The 21,333-nt window shown below is 32.1% G+C and overlaps 3 protein-coding genes across 7 annotated transcripts; all 3 read right to left on the bottom strand.

Moving 5' to 3' along the window:
• Positions 1 to 69: 69 nt before the first annotated feature.
• Positions 70 to 6,208, bottom strand: LOC138936077 (adenosine receptor A2b). The gene is given in 6 exon segments (XM_070301153.1): positions 70 to 895; positions 897 to 1,223; positions 1,980 to 2,489; positions 2,578 to 2,789; positions 3,794 to 5,668; positions 5,759 to 6,208. Coding segments are annotated over 5 exon segments (1,548 nt in total). The 5' UTR covers positions 4,236 to 5,668; positions 5,759 to 6,208; the 3' UTR covers positions 70 to 838.
• Positions 6,209 to 10,001: 3,793 nt separating this feature from the next.
• On the bottom strand, positions 10,002 to 14,808 carry LOC138936247 (sphingomyelin phosphodiesterase 4). Of its 2 annotated transcripts, XM_070301489.1 has the most exons (15): positions 14,716 to 14,808; positions 14,515 to 14,560; positions 13,933 to 14,232; positions 13,743 to 13,845; positions 13,317 to 13,548; positions 12,986 to 13,223; positions 12,743 to 12,855; positions 12,453 to 12,611; positions 12,215 to 12,386; positions 11,942 to 12,124; positions 11,570 to 11,788; positions 11,392 to 11,484; positions 11,136 to 11,312; positions 10,836 to 11,065; positions 10,002 to 10,733 (listed from the first exon to the last, which is right to left on the bottom strand). In XM_070301489.1, exons 2-15 carry the CDS (start codon positions 14,539 to 14,541, stop codon positions 10,592 to 10,594), a joined length of 2,388 nt encoding a protein of 795 aa, XP_070157590.1. In that variant the 5' UTR covers positions 14,542 to 14,560; positions 14,716 to 14,808; the 3' UTR covers positions 10,002 to 10,591. The 2 variants fall into 2 exon arrangements, with proteins under 2 accessions (XP_070157590.1, XP_070157589.1); XM_070301488.1 differs by lacking the exon at positions 14,716 to 14,808 and having other exon boundaries at positions 14,515 to 14,678.
• LOC138936248 (solute carrier family 23 member 2) lies at positions 14,736 to 21,223 on the bottom strand. 4 transcript variants are annotated; one of them, XM_070301491.1, is made up of 14 exons: positions 21,050 to 21,223; positions 18,651 to 18,779; positions 18,131 to 18,288; positions 17,523 to 17,728; positions 17,315 to 17,441; positions 17,116 to 17,236; positions 16,797 to 17,052; positions 16,419 to 16,547; positions 16,071 to 16,229; positions 15,812 to 15,891; positions 15,557 to 15,698; positions 15,332 to 15,479; positions 15,188 to 15,259; positions 14,736 to 14,826 (listed from the first exon to the last, which is right to left on the bottom strand). In XM_070301491.1, the coding sequence occupies exons 1-13, from the start codon at positions 21,083 to 21,085 to the stop codon at positions 15,208 to 15,210; spliced, it is 1,743 nt and encodes a 580-aa protein (XP_070157592.1). In that variant the 5' UTR covers positions 21,086 to 21,223; the 3' UTR covers positions 14,736 to 14,826; positions 15,188 to 15,207. The 4 variants fall into 4 exon arrangements, with proteins under 4 accessions (XP_070157592.1, XP_070157593.1, XP_070157591.1 ...); XM_070301492.1 differs by having other exon boundaries at positions 14,772 to 14,845; XM_070301490.1 differs by lacking the exon at positions 14,736 to 14,826 and having other exon boundaries at positions 15,114 to 15,259.
• Positions 21,224 to 21,333: the final 110 nt, after the last annotated feature.

The following is a 21,333-nucleotide window of genomic DNA, read 5'->3' as shown; positions in this document are numbered from 1 at the left end:
TCAAAAAATTTAATTGGATCACTTATCTTTATAAAATTTTAATTATGCCTCTCTCGAATAAAACTTGATGTCAAGTTTTGTTATCTATTCGGATTTCAAACTATATTTTGCCAATTTATTATTTTTTAATAACAAGAATGACTAAAAATAATTTTTTATATCTCGATATTTTTATTATCACATACACACAAGTTTTAAAAAATTGTTAACATCACCACATTCACCAAATATGCCTATAAATTAAATATTTTTATAGAGGATGTGAAAGTGCAGGAGAAAAAAAAAAGTGGAATTGTATGATAATTTAATTATGCAAACAATATAATACGCAAATATTGTACAAACATCGTGCCAGGTGTTCTACTTTGAGAATATGTAGACATGAATAAATATCATAATCACATGCATATTGTTCTATTTTGTACAATATTAAGTATATTGTTCTTCTCATCAGCATATCTATTATTCTGCAATGCTTTGTGAATTCCGCGCACGATACAGACATTATCATCCTTGTTCTAACGTAATCGAACATTCTAGAACATATCCTAAGATGATATTTCTATAAATTTTTAAATATCTATTCTAGTTTATTTTAATTTTTTATATACAATACATGATTTAAAAAATTATAGACTTATCACATTTATCACTTTGTTTAGGTGTAGACCGAGTATCATTGTTTTATTTTATTTAAACATAATTTATTTGAATGTAAACTTACATATATGTAACATATGGCACTTTTAGCGAAACAATGATTAAAATAGAAAATGATAATAATAAAATAATTTAATAAAAAAGATTAATGGTGAGAATAATAAAAAACGGAAAGATCCTATTCTTTGTCATCAATTCTATCTCGAGATTTCTCTAGAACCAGAAGATAATCGGGGAGCGGTGTGATTTAACACGTTGACCTCGATCATAAAAATCGATGCGGGCGGCGTTTCCACGATTCGGTCTTCCTGCGCGGGCAAGAGGGGCAATAGCGATTTATACGTTTGCAATTCCATCGAGGGTGAGATCCCGCGAACGCTCGCGTCATCCTCGCTGGCCACCTCTTCCTCGCTCAATCGCTCATTCGACGGTGCATTATTAATTGCGACCGTAATTTCATTCATGATGTTGCTATCAACAATGTTTTGACGTATCTCTTTTTCTTGCGTCGATAACACGCGCCTTTCGGAACGTGCGCTGCCTGTCCTCTTATTGTCAAGTACCTGCAAATGCCCAATAGAGATAGACTGTAGAATGAAACGTGAATTGAATCGAGTGAGGCAAATGTTATGTGGAATGTAATTATGTAATTTAATTATCCTGGTTATATTTCTTATTAATGTAGAGAGTTTTGAATCTATTTTGCCATTAATCTCGATCTTATACGAATATTTTATTTGTGTGTAAGTATACATTGATATTCGGAGTCGCATGTATAAAATATATTTTAATAAATTAAAATAAGAGATTCTTTTTGATTTTAAAATTTATATATATTATATATTGCAACTGGTACATAAAATTTGATGGAAAAACGTAATAGTTTTATATTAATAATAAGTTGTATGTTTTATGTTAAGTTGCGGTTGTTTGTTCTTTAGCTATATTATAAGTTATGACAATGTTTTAACCGCGAAATATTAGCGCATCTATTGTGGCACGCATGTTATTTCAAACATATAGAACATATTTATTTATATACAAAAAATAATTTAACTTATAATCAAAGTAAATAATTTCACATACATACTCACAGTCCTACAGAAATACTCCCCAATGCTGCTTTATTATCTAATATTTATTTAAAATCTATATAATATCCTGAAGTTTAAAATAAAAAAAAAAAAATAATAATAAATTTTCTCTCTTTCATTTTCTTTTCTTGAAAAAAAATAAGATACGCTAAAGTGAGAATTTTTCTTCCTATTTCACACTTGACATATAACTAAATATACGATCGAATAGACAGATTTACGCACCTGACGTAACATACTCGATCTTTGACTCCTTGACTGAGGAAAATCGCTAAGTCGCTGAGCCTGATGCTGTCTCCGCGAACCGACGAGGGATCCGCGATCGTTGATTACGCTGATTACGCTCGATTTGACGTCGCTGTGCTGGGAAAGCAGTCGCCAGACGAAATTCTTGAGGGCGATGCGAAAATCCTTGAGATGATAGGCGTAGAGAAGGGGATTGCCGACCGAATTGATGTGCGAGAGGATGATGCAGAAATTCATTAGGAGATCGTTCACCTCGCATTTGGGACAGAAAGCCTTTACGCAATTTATCGTGTACAGCGGAAACCAGCAGACGATGAAGAAGAGGACGATACGCGAGAGATTCTGCGTAGCCTTGACCTCCCGTTTGCGCGCCGCGCCGAGCACACGCAGCATCGTCCCCGTAGTTTGATGACTCCCGCCGAGACGTAGACCTCCGAGACGGCGAAAGGTACCACCACCGCTCGAGTCCACCGTGACGATTTGCTGTAGCTACAACCGTCGTACCCGTTACACTTCTTAGATATTTTCCCTGCATCGCTGTTTGCCATGTCGGCATTCAGTCCTTCGTGCGACTGACCTGCTTTACGATCACCCGATATATATGGGCGTAGAACGCAGCAATTAGCAAGGCGGGAAAGATTATTGTGGCGAAGTATAGGAAAACGAGGTAGTCGTAATCCATAACTTTCGTGAAAATACATCTGTGATCGTTCGTTTCGCCGGCGTTCCATCCGAATAAAGGCAGGAACCCTACTAAAGTGCCCGCTATCCAACATACGCATATTATACCTGAAAGCGAGCGTTTTTTTTTTCTGTTAATCATTTACTAATCGGTTTATTTTTTTCTCGATTATTCGTCATTATTAATGAAACGGGACATGGTCTCGTCATCGTCATCGTCGTCGCGTGTGTACATTGTGCGTGCGTGTACGTGCGTGCGTGCGCGTATGCGCGGGTTCACGTTTGACAAAAGAATTCGTCGGAATGTGACGTCGCACAATTTAGAACGAATATGGCACGAATTACAAATTACGCACAATGTCGTGTAATTATTGGCTTGCCGTATTTGTGTCCTTACATCCGAACATGTAATTTAGAAAGTGAGATTAGGGTACTATACTATATAGCTATCAAGCCTTCTTATCTCTTTCATTAACATCACTGTATTAGTTAATAACGTATCTAAAGATCTAATTTAAAGCTTCCTTTGTAACTGATCCTTAACTAAACAAGTCTGTAATTGAACGGTTAAGCTATTACATATAGATATCTAAATCATAATTCTTATTATTATTATAGAATTAGTCCAGAATCATATTTGTCACATCGCGCTTTCATTGTAAATGTATGCGTTGAGTGAAATATTAAAAATTGTATTTTAATATATATAAATAGTTAGAATTAATTTTATTAACGTCACTTAAAATAAACTTGGAGATCAGAAATAATTTTTCCCTGTTTTTGTGTATTATATTAAATACAACTACAATATAATCTATAAATAAATATAATATTTTTTGTCAGCGATGACTTATTTCATTAAATATATCGGCAATCTTGATTACTCGAAAATAAGTATTTCTTTAAAATGAAAAATGAAAAAAATCAATTCACGTATAATTACGTAATCGTTATGCCGCGATGTCGTGTTCCTGTCGTTCCTCGTGGGAATGGAAGAACGATACCTCGGATCAATGTGCGGATCGTCTGCCGTTAGGTCTCGTGACACGAGCGTCCGATATCGGGTATCAAATTAATAACGTTAGAGCTGTGAACGAAGGGTGATCTCTCACCTATGGCAGTTTTGGTGCGTACAGTGCGCGAATATCCCATTGGATGCAGTATCGCCCAGTAACGATCAATGGACACTGCCACCAAGCAAAAGATGCTGATGGTGCAGAGAACGATGAGGACCGATACGGTGAACAGGCAGGCGTGTAAATTCGTCGGTAGACCGATGCTCGCGAGGATCGCGAACGGGATTGCGAACAGACCGACGAGAAGATCGGCCGCTGCTAGCGAGATGATATAATAATTAGTACGTCTGCGTAGCTTTCGTTCTTTGCCGAATACGATGATCACCAGGCCGTTGCCGAGGACGGCACATATCGCCACTAGAATCTCGCAAACGGTGTACGGCAGATTCAGTTTCGCGTCCACCGACGACGCATTCCTTGGGTTCAAATCATCCAAATAATCGTATATCGAATCGGTTGTATTTGACGCGAATCCCATCGCAATTATCGCTGTTGAACAAAATGATAGTTTTATCGGCGTCGTCGAGGATACAGGTGGACGATTCTCGTTGTTACCTCTCGATCTCGAAGCATGATACTTGTAGTATCACGCGGTATATAAAGTCAACCGATGCAATCGTGATGTTGGCTCATAAATGCGACATCGCGATATTTTTGAAAAAGACAAGCAATATAGTCATCGCTTCTTCGGAGAATTTTTAATATCTCTTAGATATTTAATAATTATTAATTTCTTTCTTTCCTTAACTCTCGAACGGTTGTATTCTGAAGCTAGCTCGCTGTATCAATGTCGAAAGAATAATTGTACGTGCGTGTATTTATAATTTTCTTTACATATATACGTAAATTTCTCTATTTGTTACTTACAAACACACACGCACACTATTTTTATGTTTAGATTCGTAAATTCTATTTTTCGTTGAATATAAAATTAGTTCACTCGATGGAAATCGTTTAAAATCATAGATTTCGTCATCAACGCCAGAAAAAAATGCTGTTAATTTATCACTCACGCGCTTGTTCCAGAATTAACGATTCTTCAGCGATTACTCATTGAAAAAGCATTTCAGTTTTTTTTTTTTTTTCTATTTCGCTGTCTCTATAAATATCGATCTTGGAAAAAATCGAAATATTGCGCTATCAATTTCGTACATGAGATTTACACGTGACTTCTGCACATCACTGTATATATGTATAAGTGGTTCACCTTTCCTCGTTTTATGAACGGTTCGTCAATTCTCGCAAGCTCTCCTTTCGATATTTTTGATAATTGATATTCTTAAATTTTTTTTTTTCGACCTTACGATTTCTCGTGATCTACACGCGCATCGGAAAAGATGGATGGGCGATCGATCGATCGATCGATCGATCGTTTATTCGTCTCGCGTGATACGCTAAGCGGACGTCGTGCTTCCATTTACTTAGGAAGAACAGCGAAATCGAGTTACGTGAGCGCGTAAGATGGATTTCCGCGCGATAACATCTAATGGAGCTGTATTTTGTGTCACGCGAATTCGTAGATACACCATCATGTCGCTGCGAAGCAAAGCGAGGAAGTCGTCCTCATATACACGCTTTACATCACATTTCTTCTCACGATCAATCACGTGTTATTTTTATCATTCATTATTTCTCGCGGTAGCTCGATTTTTTCGATAGAGCGATAAAAACTGTATTACACCAAGTAGTCGAAGAGGCACGAATTAAAAGGTATGATCACCAATCATATCTCGAAATCATGCGTGCCAAAATTCTGTTATCGATTGCGAATTCGATCGTCGTTACAATATTAATTTGCGTTCTTCTCGCGTTATTCGTATACATTATTGAAAGAGCGGGAAAAGTTGCTGCGTAAAATCTGCCAGTTCTCGTTAAGAGAGTCCATCGATTGGCTAAATATTTATATAAATTCTATTATATTATGGTCAATATATATATATATATATATATATATATATATATATATATTTTATACGTGATATTAATTAATTCGATACACACAAGGTTCTTTCTCCGTAATACGCGAACCGTAAAGCTGAAGCGAACGCGTCCGCCTTCGCAACCCTGTGGCGTGTAACTGAGGTGTTCCTTGTGATAGAAAACACGAGGAGGTGGAGGTGGAATCTCTAGCCCGTGTTCTCTTGCTCGTGTTTTTCCTTACGTCTACGTTATCAAAACGTCAAGGGAAGACTTATTTGACGCGTTCCATATGTTACATTCGACCACGTGGTCGTGTAATATCGATATAGTGCGGACAGATGTGATAAGTTTATCAAATTTAACATGGAGATTCTCCCATAACTTATTAATATCAGTTTCTCGCTCGTAGCAGATGTGTTCGTGTCAAATATATTTTTCAATTTTTCTTCTATACTTTATTTCTTATCCTTCTATAGAAGCTATATTCTTCACTGCTATCCTTGTCTTCTAAATGCCGAAAGTGCAAAGTAACAAATCTATTCTATGTCACATATAATAACTTGATTATAATCAAAATAAAAATTATGCTTGATAGAAATTTGCGTGTAAAACTATTGGTATGAAATTGCATTTGATTTTCTTTCTCAAGTTTCACTTAATACTTTATGTAAATTACATTCGTGCGCGCGAATCAAAATAAGATGAGATTAAACAATTGCATGTGCTAAATGAATGGCCGCAATATCACAGAGAGGAGTAGGGCGCAATCGGACATTTTTTTGTTTATTAGGTAGCAAGATTCATTATATCGTCAGCGTTATATAGAGAAAAACGTAAACTATGTTGATAGTTCTCTGTAACAATCAGCGCAATATGGCCTGGACGAAAAAAAAATTCTATATCTGACGTAAGTCATTACTCTTGCTTATGGCTATGCAATTGTATTTGCATAAAAGCTTGAGCGACAGATAACAACGAGGAAAATCAACAGGGTTGTTTATAAGAGAACAAAATACCTATAATTAAATTAAAAAATTGATTTTTTGTTCGAATCTTTCCATCCTGCCTCATAACAAACATCTCACACACACACATTTCATATAAGAAATTGAACTATAGCTATAATATCTTATTATTAAGACATAATACTGTTTTAATAGCGTGTGTAAAATTATATTTCCGAATATCAAAAACGTATAGAGATTATATTAATTTCTTTTTGCAGATATCGCGAACGATATTTCTCGACAATCGATGATAGAGAAAGAAGCGCGACGAGAGCTTAATGTAAAATATAGTAATCTTTCGAGTATCGTCGAATAAAAATAATTATAAAGATAATTTATCGTTCGATTTCATAGGATCCTTGTGAGCTAAAATTATTTCTGTGTAAAACAGTTAAAGACGACGATCATCGACCGTAATTAGTATTAGCAAATCATGCGTGCGTAATGATGGGTCGGGAGCGCGAGATATCATTTGATGGGACCCGAGCCGAACATTTGATGTCGCCCGACATTATTAGACATCGATAGATATATGATAGAGGAGAGGGGAAATAAGGGTAGAATTACTATCAAGGCTAACCGGGTAAATTAGTCTACACATTTGTCACTCTCTCTTTCGTGAACGAAACGTTTCTCGTATATACATACCAATACGAGCGCACGAATACACATAGATATGTGAAGTACAATATCATATCTTCTCTCTTTCTCTCTCTCTCTCTCTCTTTCCCTCTCCCCTCACGTGGTTGAGACAAACGTCGCTCTTCTTAACCGCGAATATCAATGTGTGAATATTTCACAAGCTCTTATTTTGCCACATTGCCAACACCTTTTTTTTTTTTTTTTTTTTACCAAATTGTGAAGCAATAGAATATCTCAAATATTTGTTATCCTTTCATTTTTAACATTTTTATTTAATTTTATGCGTGTCAATTTATCTTATATATTTATATTTTTTGAAGTCTTTTAAAAATACTTAAAAAAAAAGAAGATAATTCAGATTAAAAAATAAATTTAACTTGTGTTATTCACAATGTGTTCATCAAACGTAGAATACAATCGCACTTGTTCGATAGAATCGGGATTAATCGTCGACAATGAGTGTGGTACGATAAATTTGCGGAGCCATTGCTCCAGACGCGCGGCGTCTGAAAAAAACAGCGGAGAACTGTTCAACTTGGACACCTCCCATTTGCTGCTGGTGGCTTTAACGAACGGTGAACGGGTCCATTCGTGATAATTCTTATATGTTCATTGTCCGTAACTGGCGTATAACGGAGCGCTTGACATTGCATAAAGGATCTCTAATTGCGCTGCGAAACTAAATGGTTTCTCTCTTTCTTTCGCGCCACGAGGTAGCAGCTTCTCGATGAACGCGATCTAAATCGAAAATGGGTCGTGTTCGTGTTACATCGACCATGTAAACACACCCTTGAATATACTGCCGAGTATCTAATGGTTTAATACGACTAATGCTTCGCGCTGGAATATAAGACTTATTGTTAAATTCAGTAGTACTTCCGATCGCGTGTAAGCTTTTCGCAATAATTGCCCAAATTATATTATATTTATTTTTCTTTAAATTCCTAAAGTATATATTTAATTATGCAATATATTTAATTTTAATTTAATTATTTTTAATTTTTAATTTTATATATGGATTTGGAATCGAGAATGGGGATATTGAAATAGTATTTAAACATATCACGCGTAAATAAATTCACTTAAATTTACACGTATATAAGTACAATCCGTAAATATGTTTAAACAAGTACAAGTTTAACGAAGTAGGAGCAGAAAGCGCGTGGAAAGTAACGCGAGCTTTACTTACTGCAGAAGTGATAAAGATGTTTTACTAAGGAAAGTCGCGTGTAAAAAAAAAGAGAAAGAGTCAGAAAATAATATAAAGACGCACGGATCATCCGCGCGGTTGCGATATCTAAAAAAATCTAATTAAAAACCATCCTCTACAGATACACAAAGTTTACGCGGTATTATGTTTCTTAGCCGCGTGCTTTATTTTTATTACAGGCCGCGCGTGACGTGAAATTGTACAAATTAACACATAACACGCTATTTTTTTTTTTTTTTTTTGTTTGTTAAAGAGACTTTTTACGTCCCCTTTGTATAGACAGGATATAAATATACCCACAGAAAAAAAGGTTCATATATAATCAAATATAAATATAAAAATATAAATGTAAATATATATATAAACTTTAAATTCCATTTTAAAAAACGATTAAAAAATTATTCTTCTTATTATCTTTCTTGTATGTACATATGGATAGAGATTATACAAAACAAAAAAAACATATGGATATATATATATATATTTTATATATAATTATATATATTTATATTTAATTGTATATAAACTTTCTTCATGCACATAATTAATTTAACTTTTCGAAAGTGAGTTGTTTTATAATTATTAGAAAGAAGAATTGATCGCCGCTGTTCTTGGCGCATCGTATCGGTGTTGTGTAGATTTTTAATTTTTTTTACGTGCATTTAAAGCTTTATCGATCGACTAGCGTCAATTTTCGAATTCAATTTGTCTAATGAGACAAATGCAACCTCATTTTCTCGGTGCATTATGTTGATTAAGCTCGTTCAGATCGTGACGATGATCAAAGCAGATCACGATAATAATTGTTTTCGCGCTTTCTCTATTTTTGATACGCATAAAGCCATTAATGAGTTAATATTTGCTAATATTGTTATATTAGTCAGTATATACACACACATATGCATATCTAGACACATCCGCATCCGCACACATATATAATCGCTAACAGATATTACAATTTATCGTTTGTTGCAAGAATATTATATATGGTAGACCAAAGTAATTAATTAATTTACATTACAGTTTAAAATAACTTTTATAAGAAAAAGAAAGATATCTATCTAATGACTTCAGCTATATTATCAGTAATAAGCGTAATATCAATAACATATAAATGAGAAATAAATGATTATACATTTTAAAAGTACAATTCTACAAATTAAATAAAAAATATAAATATAAAATAAATAAATAGAATAAATGTATTATTAATTTCAAGATAAAAGTTTTGAAATATTTTTAAAATAAGCGATTAAAAAAAAACAGTTTAGAAACTTATTTCTCATTTCGTATAAATCTATACATTATTATTAATCCTTTTTAACAAGCAGTAACCATATTTAAGGTACTTGCGCTTACAATTGTTTTGTATTAAGATAAATATAAACAAGAGAAATAAAGGGACCAATTAAATTATGTTTTCAAAATGTATATATATTATTTCTTATATATGTATTATTTTTAATATTTTTTATCATTTATGGCAAATACAAACATTTCGTTGGTATATTTTTTATAAATAATTATAATGTAAGTACACACAACCAAGAGTAGTGGCTTACAAACATTATTAGAAATATATTATACAGGATGTTTCAGGACCCATGGATTAAGCTTTGATGGATCGTAGATTTCACCAAGAGAATCAATTTTTATCAAGAAACCCGTGTCTTCCGACGCATCTTTAAGGAGTTATTCAACCTTCTTTGAATCGGTTGTAAGGTAGGCAACCATACTGTCGTGTGACAGTATTGTGCATAACGTTTTACAATACTAATCCATGTCCTTTAAATAAAATTTAAAGAAAAAAACAACAAAAAAAGCAAAATAGAATTATAGGCGATCCAAACAGAAAAAGATGCATCAAAGGACACTGGTTTCTTGATAAAAATTGATTCTCTTGATGAAATCTACGATCCACCAAAGTTTATCCTTTTAAATTTTATATATATATAAATTTATATATCAAAAATTATTATACATATTCGTAAATATATCATCTAAAACAATTTACATAGAATTGTATCTTGTTGATCATTTAAAAAATTTAAAATATTATCGGTTAATGGAAAACGCAGTTGCATTTGGTCTGAAAGAACTTGCATCAGATGGAAAACAATGATGCAACATGCCACGTATGATCACATACATAATCCACACCCAAAGTGCAAATCCCAGGAACTTGAAAGGACTATAACTGTACAAGAAAACGTTGTAAAGGCATAGAATAATGCCAAAATTATAACATAAATATATTTCAATGAGCGACAAATTATAAAGAACTCATGAAATTACATACTCGATAAGCCACGCGAGAAATATCCCGCATGATACACTAACGAGAAATGTGTAATTGGCTAAGGATCGTAAACTTAGTCGAGGTGGCAGTCGTTCCTCGCAACCATGGATAAATCCATTAGGCGTACGTTTTGGTAATTTCATGACCGTAACAGGTGGTGTGATCAATTGCCGAAAAATACTACCAAAGAAGCTCCGTCTGTTGTACAGTGCAATGATCTCACGTCGATACTGCAAATCGTGAATTGTTAGATCGACGAACAACAGTTGGTTATACATTAAAGATACATATATATAATACCTTAAGATTGATGTAACAGCATAATTTGTAGAAATTTCTAACTAAAAAAGCACATTCATTCGATCGAATCGGTTGTAGCTCTGGATCACCCATATACTCGATATATCGGCACGTTTGTCTATCTTCTTGCAGCGGTACAAAAGTACCCGGTCTACTTGAGTCAAGGCTAGACTCCGTCTATAAGTTAATCATATTTTTTTCTAATCAAGTTTTAATAAAACTTATTTTACTAAAAAGATCATAGACAATGTTTCACCTGTGATTGATGACAAAAAGAAGTTGATAGAATACTATCGTGATATTCTTGATCTGCCACTATAGCAACTTGTGGAATGTCTTCGAGTTTGATCTGCAATAATCGCGATTGTATGTATGGTATTCACGCTAACATAGATATACGATTCGTGTTATAAGTATAAGAAAAATCTAGTTACTTGAAATATGTCTATCAGTTGCTGCTGAGCGGTAGCCAAGAGTAGAGGGACGCGTCGTCGTTCTTCTATGCTAATGTCATCTGAAGAATAATCTTCGCCATTAATAAATTCCAATAAAGACAGCAAAAAACGCTTTCCTCTTCTTCTGTTTTCCAAAGCTTCAACCAAACTAGTCGCCGTTAAATGCGCTTGTTTAATGGTACTTAAAAACCATACAACCTATAAAGAAAATCGTAACACAAAATCTAAAAAAATTAATAGTCAATAATAATAATCACTGATTTAATGTCAAATTAGTATCTAATTTGATCTAAATCAATTTCAGACTAGTAATCAATAGATATCCAGAGATATATGAAAAATGGAAAATACCTGTAAAGTTATAGCTGATGAGAACATAGGTACATATTGATACGTTGGACCTTCCAGCTCGAGAATCTGTTGCCTAACAATCGATGTCCATTGATTGGTAGTTAATCGGCTTTTACTTAAGCCTTCATCCATGCAACTTTCTACTTCACATATCATTTTTGCTAAATGTGGTTGCGAAAATACCTATAGAATAGAAAATGGCAAAATATATTTTCATAACAAATATATCAAGCATAAGAAAATAATTTATTCTGTCAAAAAAAATGTACATGCCTTTGTAACTCTGAATAACATTAATGCATTCTTAGGTGCTACTAGATCAGTTCTCATAAATCTTGGAAGCAACTGTTGAAATACAGCTGTATACGCTAATAAATTATTGGCAACAAAAGAAATCCATCTTCCAGTGTCATGAATTTTACCTCTTTCTTCTTCCTCTGCTTTACTAAAAATATTAAAACGCAAATATTAGCAATAGTACTTTGACAGTATTGACATTAAATATATCTACCCTTCTTTGGTATACGATATTTCAGGAACATATCTCCATGGTTGAATAAAACTCAACCAAGCTTCCAGTATTAATCTAAATGAACTATCCAATGGCCAATGATATATTGCTTTTCGTAGAAATGTATATATTTTTCCTTGAACTGAAGGAAGAATTATTCTGGCAAGTACAGATAAAATAATAATATTAATTGTAAGAAATTATATATGTACAATATAAAATATTATTATAAAATGTGTATATATATGCATATGTATACTATGTGAATATATTATAAAATATCTTAATACCTCTTCAATTCATCCATAGCACTCTTGTCACCTGTTGCACTATTCGTGAATTCATGCAGCGTTTTTATAAACGCTCTTACAAGACGTACATGTTCACCAGAATGTATGCTATGCTGAAATTAGAAGCTACAATCAAATATATTTAACAATAAGACAACAAAAATTATTCATATTTTTATTTTACGAAAATATTTCTTTTTTCATATACTGTAGCTTACTGTTTATTGTGCACAGAAAACTTACTCGCCGCGGTATTGAAGTTAAATAAGATGTATTCAACTGAGTTGTATTCACACGAGAAGTCAATTGCTCGTCCTCTGTATATTCTAACCAAAAATCAAGAAAAACTTGCACTACAGTCTCGCTTCTCCATACTAGTGGTAGGTACTGTTGTTGCGGTACACCTGATCCTGAGCTTGTCGTTCCTGGTGATAATATGGACGCTCTCAGAAGTCTTGGAGTTTGCAATTTATGACAATCTCTGATTGGGATTTAAGACATATAAATAAGATGTATTTACTATTTGAATTTACAAAACTTATTTCTCGATATAAAATAAATTAAGTTCCCATACCTTCTGAATTCTGGTGACTGAGTTAATTTTCTTGGCGGAGTTTTTTTGATATATGGTCCAATCATTGGTAAAACGGTAGAATTATCTTTTGGAAGGAAATGATACAAATAATTATGTGCTAATTGAACATAAACTGTTTCCCAATTCATCCATATATTTTCTGGCTGTTGCAGTTGCAACCAGGGATTGGTTAGATGATATGCAAAATGAAAAATATAATATTCAAAGGGATATATATATCTGCATTAAGGAAAAATTAATGCTAATAAAGCATTAAATACATTAAGCAAAGAATAAACCGAAAACACTGTAGAGAATCAAGACATTACTAAGCATTCCTTTGATTTTAGCAGACATTATTATAATACATAATTTTAGTTAGCAGTTAAACTTCATAATAACTATATAGTTTTTGGTAAAGGATACTCATGAATAAAGCTGAAGGAACACGTATTCCTTGATCATCTCTAATTTTATCGAGATAAAATGGCGATATTACCGCTTCTTCCAACATGGAGCGTATTTTTGACTAAAACATGAAACAATAAAGTTCATAGCTGCAATAAATATAAAACAATATATATATATGCAGTATAAATTTAATTTTTAGACATACTGGAAGATATGATATTGGAAAATTATATTTTAAATAACAGTCTGGAAGCAATTTGTAACATAAAGAAAACATTGGTCCTTGTGGGCTAAGAAAATTGCACAGTGCTTCATATTCATGTGGATTCTTCTTCAGTGTAATACTATGCAAATTCCATCCAATATTATCTACTATTCCAAATAAGGAGTCTATCAATAAAGGAAATACAAGCTGCAGTTCAGTGGTACTCGATTCATCTATCAACATAGCTAGATTTTTGCATCGTTCTATCAATGGCTCATTTAAATATTTCTGAGCTCTGATCTAAAAAAAATCATACAGTAAAATCTATTATATATTGCTTTTATTATAATTATAGATACTATTAAGTATTATTTAAGCATTACTTATAAGCGTTATACAATTTCTTTTCGATAAATGATCAATATGCTCAAATAATATTATATTTGAGGAACATAATTGATATATTTTACAATTAATGTAATTTGTGTTCATTTTAAAGATTTTTATACTATTCTGATTTTTTAAGATTATATCTTGCTATATATATGTGTGTATAAGTCAACTGACATATAATATACATACTGTAGCAACATCAGTAGAAGCAGCCATTGTTCAAAGATCTTTCGTTCTTGAAAAAATTATAAAAATCAGCTTTTAAACAATAAGAAACAATGATTTATAACGCTGTTAATTTATACATCACTTTATATATTGTTTTTATTTAATGATTTTTGTCGGTCTACACCATAGATATATAAAATACAGAAGGCACATAGAACCAACCTCTCGCTCTTACGGACGAAATATAAACCGATTGGCTATCGCGTCATCGCGGTCGTGTCGCTTCTTGCCGCGCATGACAATGGCGCCTTCCACGCTCCCACGTGCGAGAGTCTAGAGAGCAAAGTTTTTCCTGAGATGAGAGAAGAATTTACGGATATTTACCTTTATTATTTCATGCAATTTTTTGATATAATTATTTTTGTAGAAAATCAGATTTTAACAATAAAATATATAATTAAACAGCAATATTTGTACAAGAAAATATTTTAAACAAACAAACTTGATGCTTTTTTTATCTTTTTTTGAAATTTGAATATACATACATATTTATCATAGAAAATTTCTTATAACTATGATATGCTATATATTTGTCTTTTATATTTTCGATTACAAAAATCATGACAAAATGACACATATAAAAAAATATAATCTAAAAAACGATTTAACGTATCTCTTATAGAAGTCTTTTGACCTTTTTGTGCTATCTGGGATTTATAATCTTTTGTATGTGGGTAAAAATGGCACATAAGATGTCCATTTCCATCTGAAAGATATATATTAACTATTATTATTATCTACGTGCAAAGATACGAAAATAAAGTTTGTATAATAATACCTTCTTAGCAAGTTCATTCCAAACGGAAAATCGTAAGTGCTCCGGACGTATTCGGTATTAGATATTTCGTCAGTTTTTTTATCAACCGCACGATCCGTCAATTCCATTTCCTTTGCCCAATCCTCTAGTCCACGTTCTTTTGCATTACCTTTTAATGTTAAATAAATAAATAAATTATATATTTAGTATAAAGTCATTATTTCCATTACATTATAAATAATATACCTGGAATAATATTATCCAAAAGACAGCCTAAAGCACCACCCACCAGAATAGTGGTGCTGAGTAGTACAGTTAATACACTATCTATTATAGCGCTTCCTGTTTGTATTATATCTGGATATTTGATCAACCATTTCGATAGAACCTGAAAATGATCGCCCATAGAATTATATAAGCCAAAACATTTATGCATAAATAATGAAAAAATATATATATGCAAATATAATAATTAGTTGCATTTCCCGAGAATGTACTTACCAGAGGAAAAAACATGGACAAGCCCAAGATGAACAGATTTCTCGAAGAATTGAGATTTATATATTGCAATGCCGACAGACCTAACGAGAAATTAGATTAGTAATAATAAAATATAGAAAAAAGAAACAATAGATTTTTAAAAATAGCAAGAGCTTTGAATTATTTATTTAAATATTTTAACTTTATGTATAATGTACTCTGGTTCTTTTTTAATGATTTAAATACACATACACGCGCATATAAATATATAAAAACTCACCAAAAGCACAAATCATCCCAAACATTACGCAAAATATTCCGCCAATTATCGGTTCGGGAATTATGATAAACACCGCACCGAACTTGCTGATAACACCTTGTAGGATCATCAGGATACACGCCCATTGTATTACTCTACGACTACCAACTTTGGTAACTCCTAATTATTTTCCCAAATGTTAGATGATAATATTACATGATTTACGATCATAAATAAAAATCAATTCTCAAGTGTATGATTGTAAGTAGTAAACAAATAAAAAATATCGATTTGCTTACAGTTACAGTTTATGTATTTCTACAGGCTTAGGACAACGGAAAATTCGCTTAAAATAAAATTGTCTTTTACCTATCGTGCCGACATTCTCGCCAAATGTATTCGTACCGTTACCGCTACCCCAAAGCCCGGCCAATATTGTACCGAGGCCTTCCATGCCGATACCACGATTGATCGCGTGAATCGGCGGCGGCGGTGCTCCTAGAAATTATAATACGCAATAAATTTTATTAGATCACGTTTTAATATACGCGCATTTTCATTGAAATGTATTTCTTGTTAATAATTATTATATATATATTATACATTATCCATGCTGCTATCATCGGCAATTGAGGATCATAAAATGCATTAATAGAAAACGTTAAGTTGCAAATGATCTTTTTCCTCCTTTTTCTAGTTATTCTTGTCCAAATAAAAAAATTGTGGCTATAAAGCGAATATACCTACCGCACATTTTCGCGGTAGTTGGATAGTAACTGATAGACTCGACCGTACATGCCAATACTCCGGCTAGCATACCGAGTACCCCTGATAACGTTACAGTGGGCATGCCCCACTGTCCAGGGTACGGTACTCGAAACCACGGTGAGTCGCTTATTATTTTTAATTTACTGTCGGATCTGGCAGGATGACCGTATGGTAGCATATCGGTAACCGTTAGTATAGCGCAAATTATCCACATGATAATTATTGTTAATAAAATCTACGAATGCAAAAAATTATTATCACTGCAGAATTTATAGGATCTTTTTTGCTTTCTATTTACCGGAAAAAGTTTAAATAATTCAAACCAAATAATTTGGAATCCTTGGCCTTTGCGATACATCGGAAACGGAAATGGCACGTTAATCATTATTTGTGAGCATGTCGTTAGCAGTATTATTGTTCTAAAAGTATACGCGAGAGATTTTCAATATTGAATATCATCACAGTAATAGTTTATATAAAGTCTTCTCAAGCAATACCCAGCTGCGATACCCCAGTGCTGAGACGCGGCATCCGCTGCATTTTCGAACAAAGACAGCCCAACTAACGAAACTGTCGGCACTATTGTCAACGGGGTTATAAATTTCAGCAAATATCCAACGATACCTATAAGCATGCGATTTTAAAATGTATCGCGTTAAAAAAAAAAAAAAAAAAAATTATCATAGATTTGACAATTCAAGTCACCTCCAAATCCGATTATCACTTGGAATAGAGCGGAAACAGCAATGGCGCCCGATAATTCTCTCATTCGAATTTGCCACAGCTCGGTCCGATTCTCGTGGGACATCTGACTTAAGACTTCCGGCACGGGGCACTGCCACTGCGGCAGGTTTAATATTGCTAGAGTCGGTACTAAAAATGATATGGTACCACCCTGTACCAATGGCAACCTAATGCATAAAATCTGTTTTTTTTTCACATAAATTTTACTATCGGTATTTCTCAAATGAGATCAATCGATATAAAATTTTATTATTACGTGAGTTGAAAGAATTAGTGCACTGAGAAAAAGAAATTGTTAATTTGCCTAAATTCGTCCAACTAATTACTATTTCTTTGTATTTCTTTAATTGAAATATTTAACTATTTAAATCAAATATACCTCATGTTAGATTTAATTATTTAATATGTCGTATTTGACTTAAAATATTAAAATATTTCAATTAAAGAAATAGTAATTAGTTGGACGAATTTAGTCAAGTTAACAATTTTTTTTTCCCGGTGTGTATAATCAGATCACTTTGCAGCATTCAATTTTATATTTTGTTTTATATGATAATAATTGTACATACCTACATCCTACAGTAGTCTGAAAAAATGTCACCAAACCGGTGACAAAGATCATCGTAGAAATAATATGACTTCTCGCAGGATCATCTTCGGCCATGCAAAGAGCTGGCGTTAAAATGAAAGGGATAGAAACGATAGCGCCGATCATAGTTAAGTAATGCTGTAGAGTGTATTATTAAATAATATATCTCATGTAAAATATAATATATGTAGAATATATATATATATACTAGAACAACACATCAGGTATTAATATTAAAAGGTTAGAGGAAGAGGACTAAAAAAAATTAGAGGGGTCCCATAAGAATTTTAAAAACTTTTTATAATTTAAATAATCTAAACTTTTTATATATTTAATCCTTTTATAAATCTAAACTTTAACTAAATTTTAATATGTAAGTATTAAAAACATGTTTTAAACAAAAACAAACAATATTTTTTTTTTTTTAAACATCATTTTTATCAATGTTAATTTTTATTATTATTTTTAATATATATTGTATGTACGATATATGCTTATACCTGCAGTGACATAAATAAACATAGATACCATGGCGGTATATCGTCGATGCCGTAGGTGATGCCAAAATTTCTGTTTTTATCTCTTATCGTTTTCTTTGGTATTGTTATGACCGTTGAATTTTCTATCTCCTTAAAAATCAAGGAATATATAATTAAGCAAGACAGTATAAAATTAGTAGGTTTTAAATAATACCTTTTGATGAGAATATCGACACGAGAAACTTAAACAGATATCGAAAAATATTATTTGTTATCAGAATGTACTCGCATACAAAATTGGCCCATAGGTAACCAGTTTATAAGATTCAATATCAGTGACAACGGTATAATAAAAGTATCATATCATATTTATCTTTTTAATAAATTAATTGGTATGCTTAAACTGGTAATAAATGATAACACAGATTGAGAGAAAAATAGAATGAGGCATTATCCAACCGCGCAATCATCTAAATGAAGATACTGTAAATTTCAAAATTATTCGTGAATCATACCTGCGTCACTAATACTAGTATACATACGACACACAACAAATACGCGATTATCTTAAATATAGTCTGAAATTGGCCAACGTTAAATCTTTATATTTCAAAAACTATTTCTTGAAATAAATAATGGTATATGCTTTTATTACTTTATTTTTCTCAAATTTTCATCCTGTAATCTTATTGTCCTCAATTTTCGGGATATCCTATATTTATCGCGCACACATTACTGATGCTACATACTGATAATATGCAATATACTAGTAATATATGATAGATAAAGAAAGAAAGAAGAATGCGCGCGTATTAATTATATATTTTTTTCGAATTTAGGATTTCAAATATATATAAACATTATAAAATAAGCTATATCTCTCATGCAATAAAGTTTCCTTAAACTTGGGACATTAAATTTTCCGTTTCTATCATTTAAAATGGCCAAGATTAATGAGACTCTACTGTATTTTACATATTCATATACCCATGTAACGCCTTAATTTTCATCTTGTGTTGATATTAATAACAATAACAATGTTCACACCGAACAAACAAAACTTAAAGTTAGAAAAGAAATTATCACATTTGACTCTAGATACGCTAAACACTTGGCGATAATAAGGAAATATTAGGAAAATTCCATTGCTTATACGAGATATTATAACTTATATCGCTGCTCGTTTTGGAAATAATATTAGTATAATAACTAAAATATTATCTTGTGTACCGATTCAATCAGATTCATTACAGTAATATAAAAATTATTCTGCAGCTGTGCAAGCATTATTATTTGATAATGTCAGAATAAAAGTAAAATTTTTCAATATTTGTGTATGTAATGTTTAATTAATATTGTTTATACATACATACACGCACATGTGTAATCTTTATTAGATTGTCGGTGTCGTTATGTGTTTTTTACGCAGCTTTTCTACGGTATATTATCTGCGCAAAGATAATTGTAGGTAGTATGTATAGAATAGCGTTCCTGAAATAGCTTGCATACAAATACTTGCTTACAATTGACGATATATAATATCGACAAAAATTGTCATTTATTTATCATTTGTTATTTATCTATTATTTGCAAATTATTAATTATTTGCAATTATCTGTTATTAGCTAACAATTATTTGTATTAAATAACTATAAAGTGTTTAATGTTGTTTAATGTATTCTTGTTTATATAATTATAAAGTGAAAAATTCTCTCTTAAAGTTCACCTAAGACTAATTTAAAATTATGTGAATTAATTGCTCTCCTTAAAGCTTTATCCGCAAAGAAACGTGCAATTTTATGATAGCTCATAAAAAAATCAAATAAAAAAAGATGATATTTCTGATATCTTAATTTATACAGCACGGAACATTTCAATTAGATTGCAACAATATTATAATCTTGCAACATAATATCGTAGAGACATTGTAAGAGCATATAACTCTCTCGTCCTGTCTCTCATTCTCTCTGTTTCTTCCTGAAATATTTCATGAAAAATGTTACATCAACATTTTAGAAAATAATTACAACAAAACATTATTCAGTAATCGTTAATTATTTGTTCGCTTACCACAATACGACGCATTATACACTATCGTATTATACAATATCGTATTTATGTTTTAGAATCACGAGAACTATATAAAATTTGAAGAACGGCTAATAAGATTAAAGATGTAATAATTATTTCTATCAGTTTAATTTTTCTGATACAATCTCAACATAGACAATTCATATATTAAACTAATTGTTCAGAAATCTCGGGCAAATAAATGAATGACAATCATTAATTTATTATCTATTTAAAAAAAAATGTAGAGTTTAATTTTCATATAAAAATAAAAGTTTTAATGAATAAAAAAAACTATTTAAATTTGATTATTTTATGCAGAAAATCTTTTTTTATTCCAGATAACTCACCATTTGGGACATTTGTACTTCGTTCTCCAATTGCATTTTAATAAGAAACACAGCACGATATGTCGATCGTCCTTATACGAGAAAGTCTCACAAAGATTCGTCGCAAGAGAAAATGCGGCTCACGTTCAAATGCATCCAATACTTATGTGTCAAAATATGATCGAGCGCCCGATCTCTTCTTATATACACGCTCTCCTACTATCCGCCATCTATATCTCTGTCGCTTCTATTAAGTGATTATTAAAAATGAATTCCATGACGCAATTCATCCGAGTAACGCTCGA

The sequence above is a fragment of the Polyergus mexicanus genome, unplaced genomic scaffold, assembly GCF_030449975.1.
Source record: "Polyergus mexicanus isolate NDT 795.1 unplaced genomic scaffold, iyPolMexi1.0 SCAF_9, whole genome shotgun sequence".
NCBI classification, from domain to species: Eukaryota; Metazoa; Arthropoda; class Insecta; order Hymenoptera; family Formicidae; genus Polyergus; species Polyergus mexicanus.
This window is presented reverse-complemented; position numbering and strand designations above follow the sequence as displayed.

Bases quoted from the DNA above. Each gene is read 5' to 3' on its own strand.
- LOC138936247 (XM_070301489.1), bottom strand. From the start codon at position 14,541: ATGGCTGCTTCTACTGATGTTGCTACA. The intron at 13,846-13,932 runs GTATGTCTAAAA...TTCATGTTTTAG, and splicing joins TTCCAATATCATATCTTCCA to TCAAAAATACGCTCCATGTT. The intron at 12,125-12,214 runs GCATGTACATTT...TCTATTCTATAG, and splicing joins TGTTATTCAGAGTTACAAAG to GTATTTTCGCAACCACATTT.
- LOC138936248 (XM_070301491.1), bottom strand. From the start codon at position 21,085: ATGCAATTGGAGAACGAAGTACAAATGTCCCAAATG. The intron at 17,053-17,115 runs GTAAATAGAAAG...TTGCATTCGTAG, and splicing joins AATTATTTAAACTTTTTCCG to ATTTTATTAACAATAATTAT. The intron at 16,548-16,796 runs GTAGGTATATTC...TATAATTTCTAG, and splicing joins AACTACCGCGAAAATGTGCG to GAGCACCGCCGCCGCCGATT.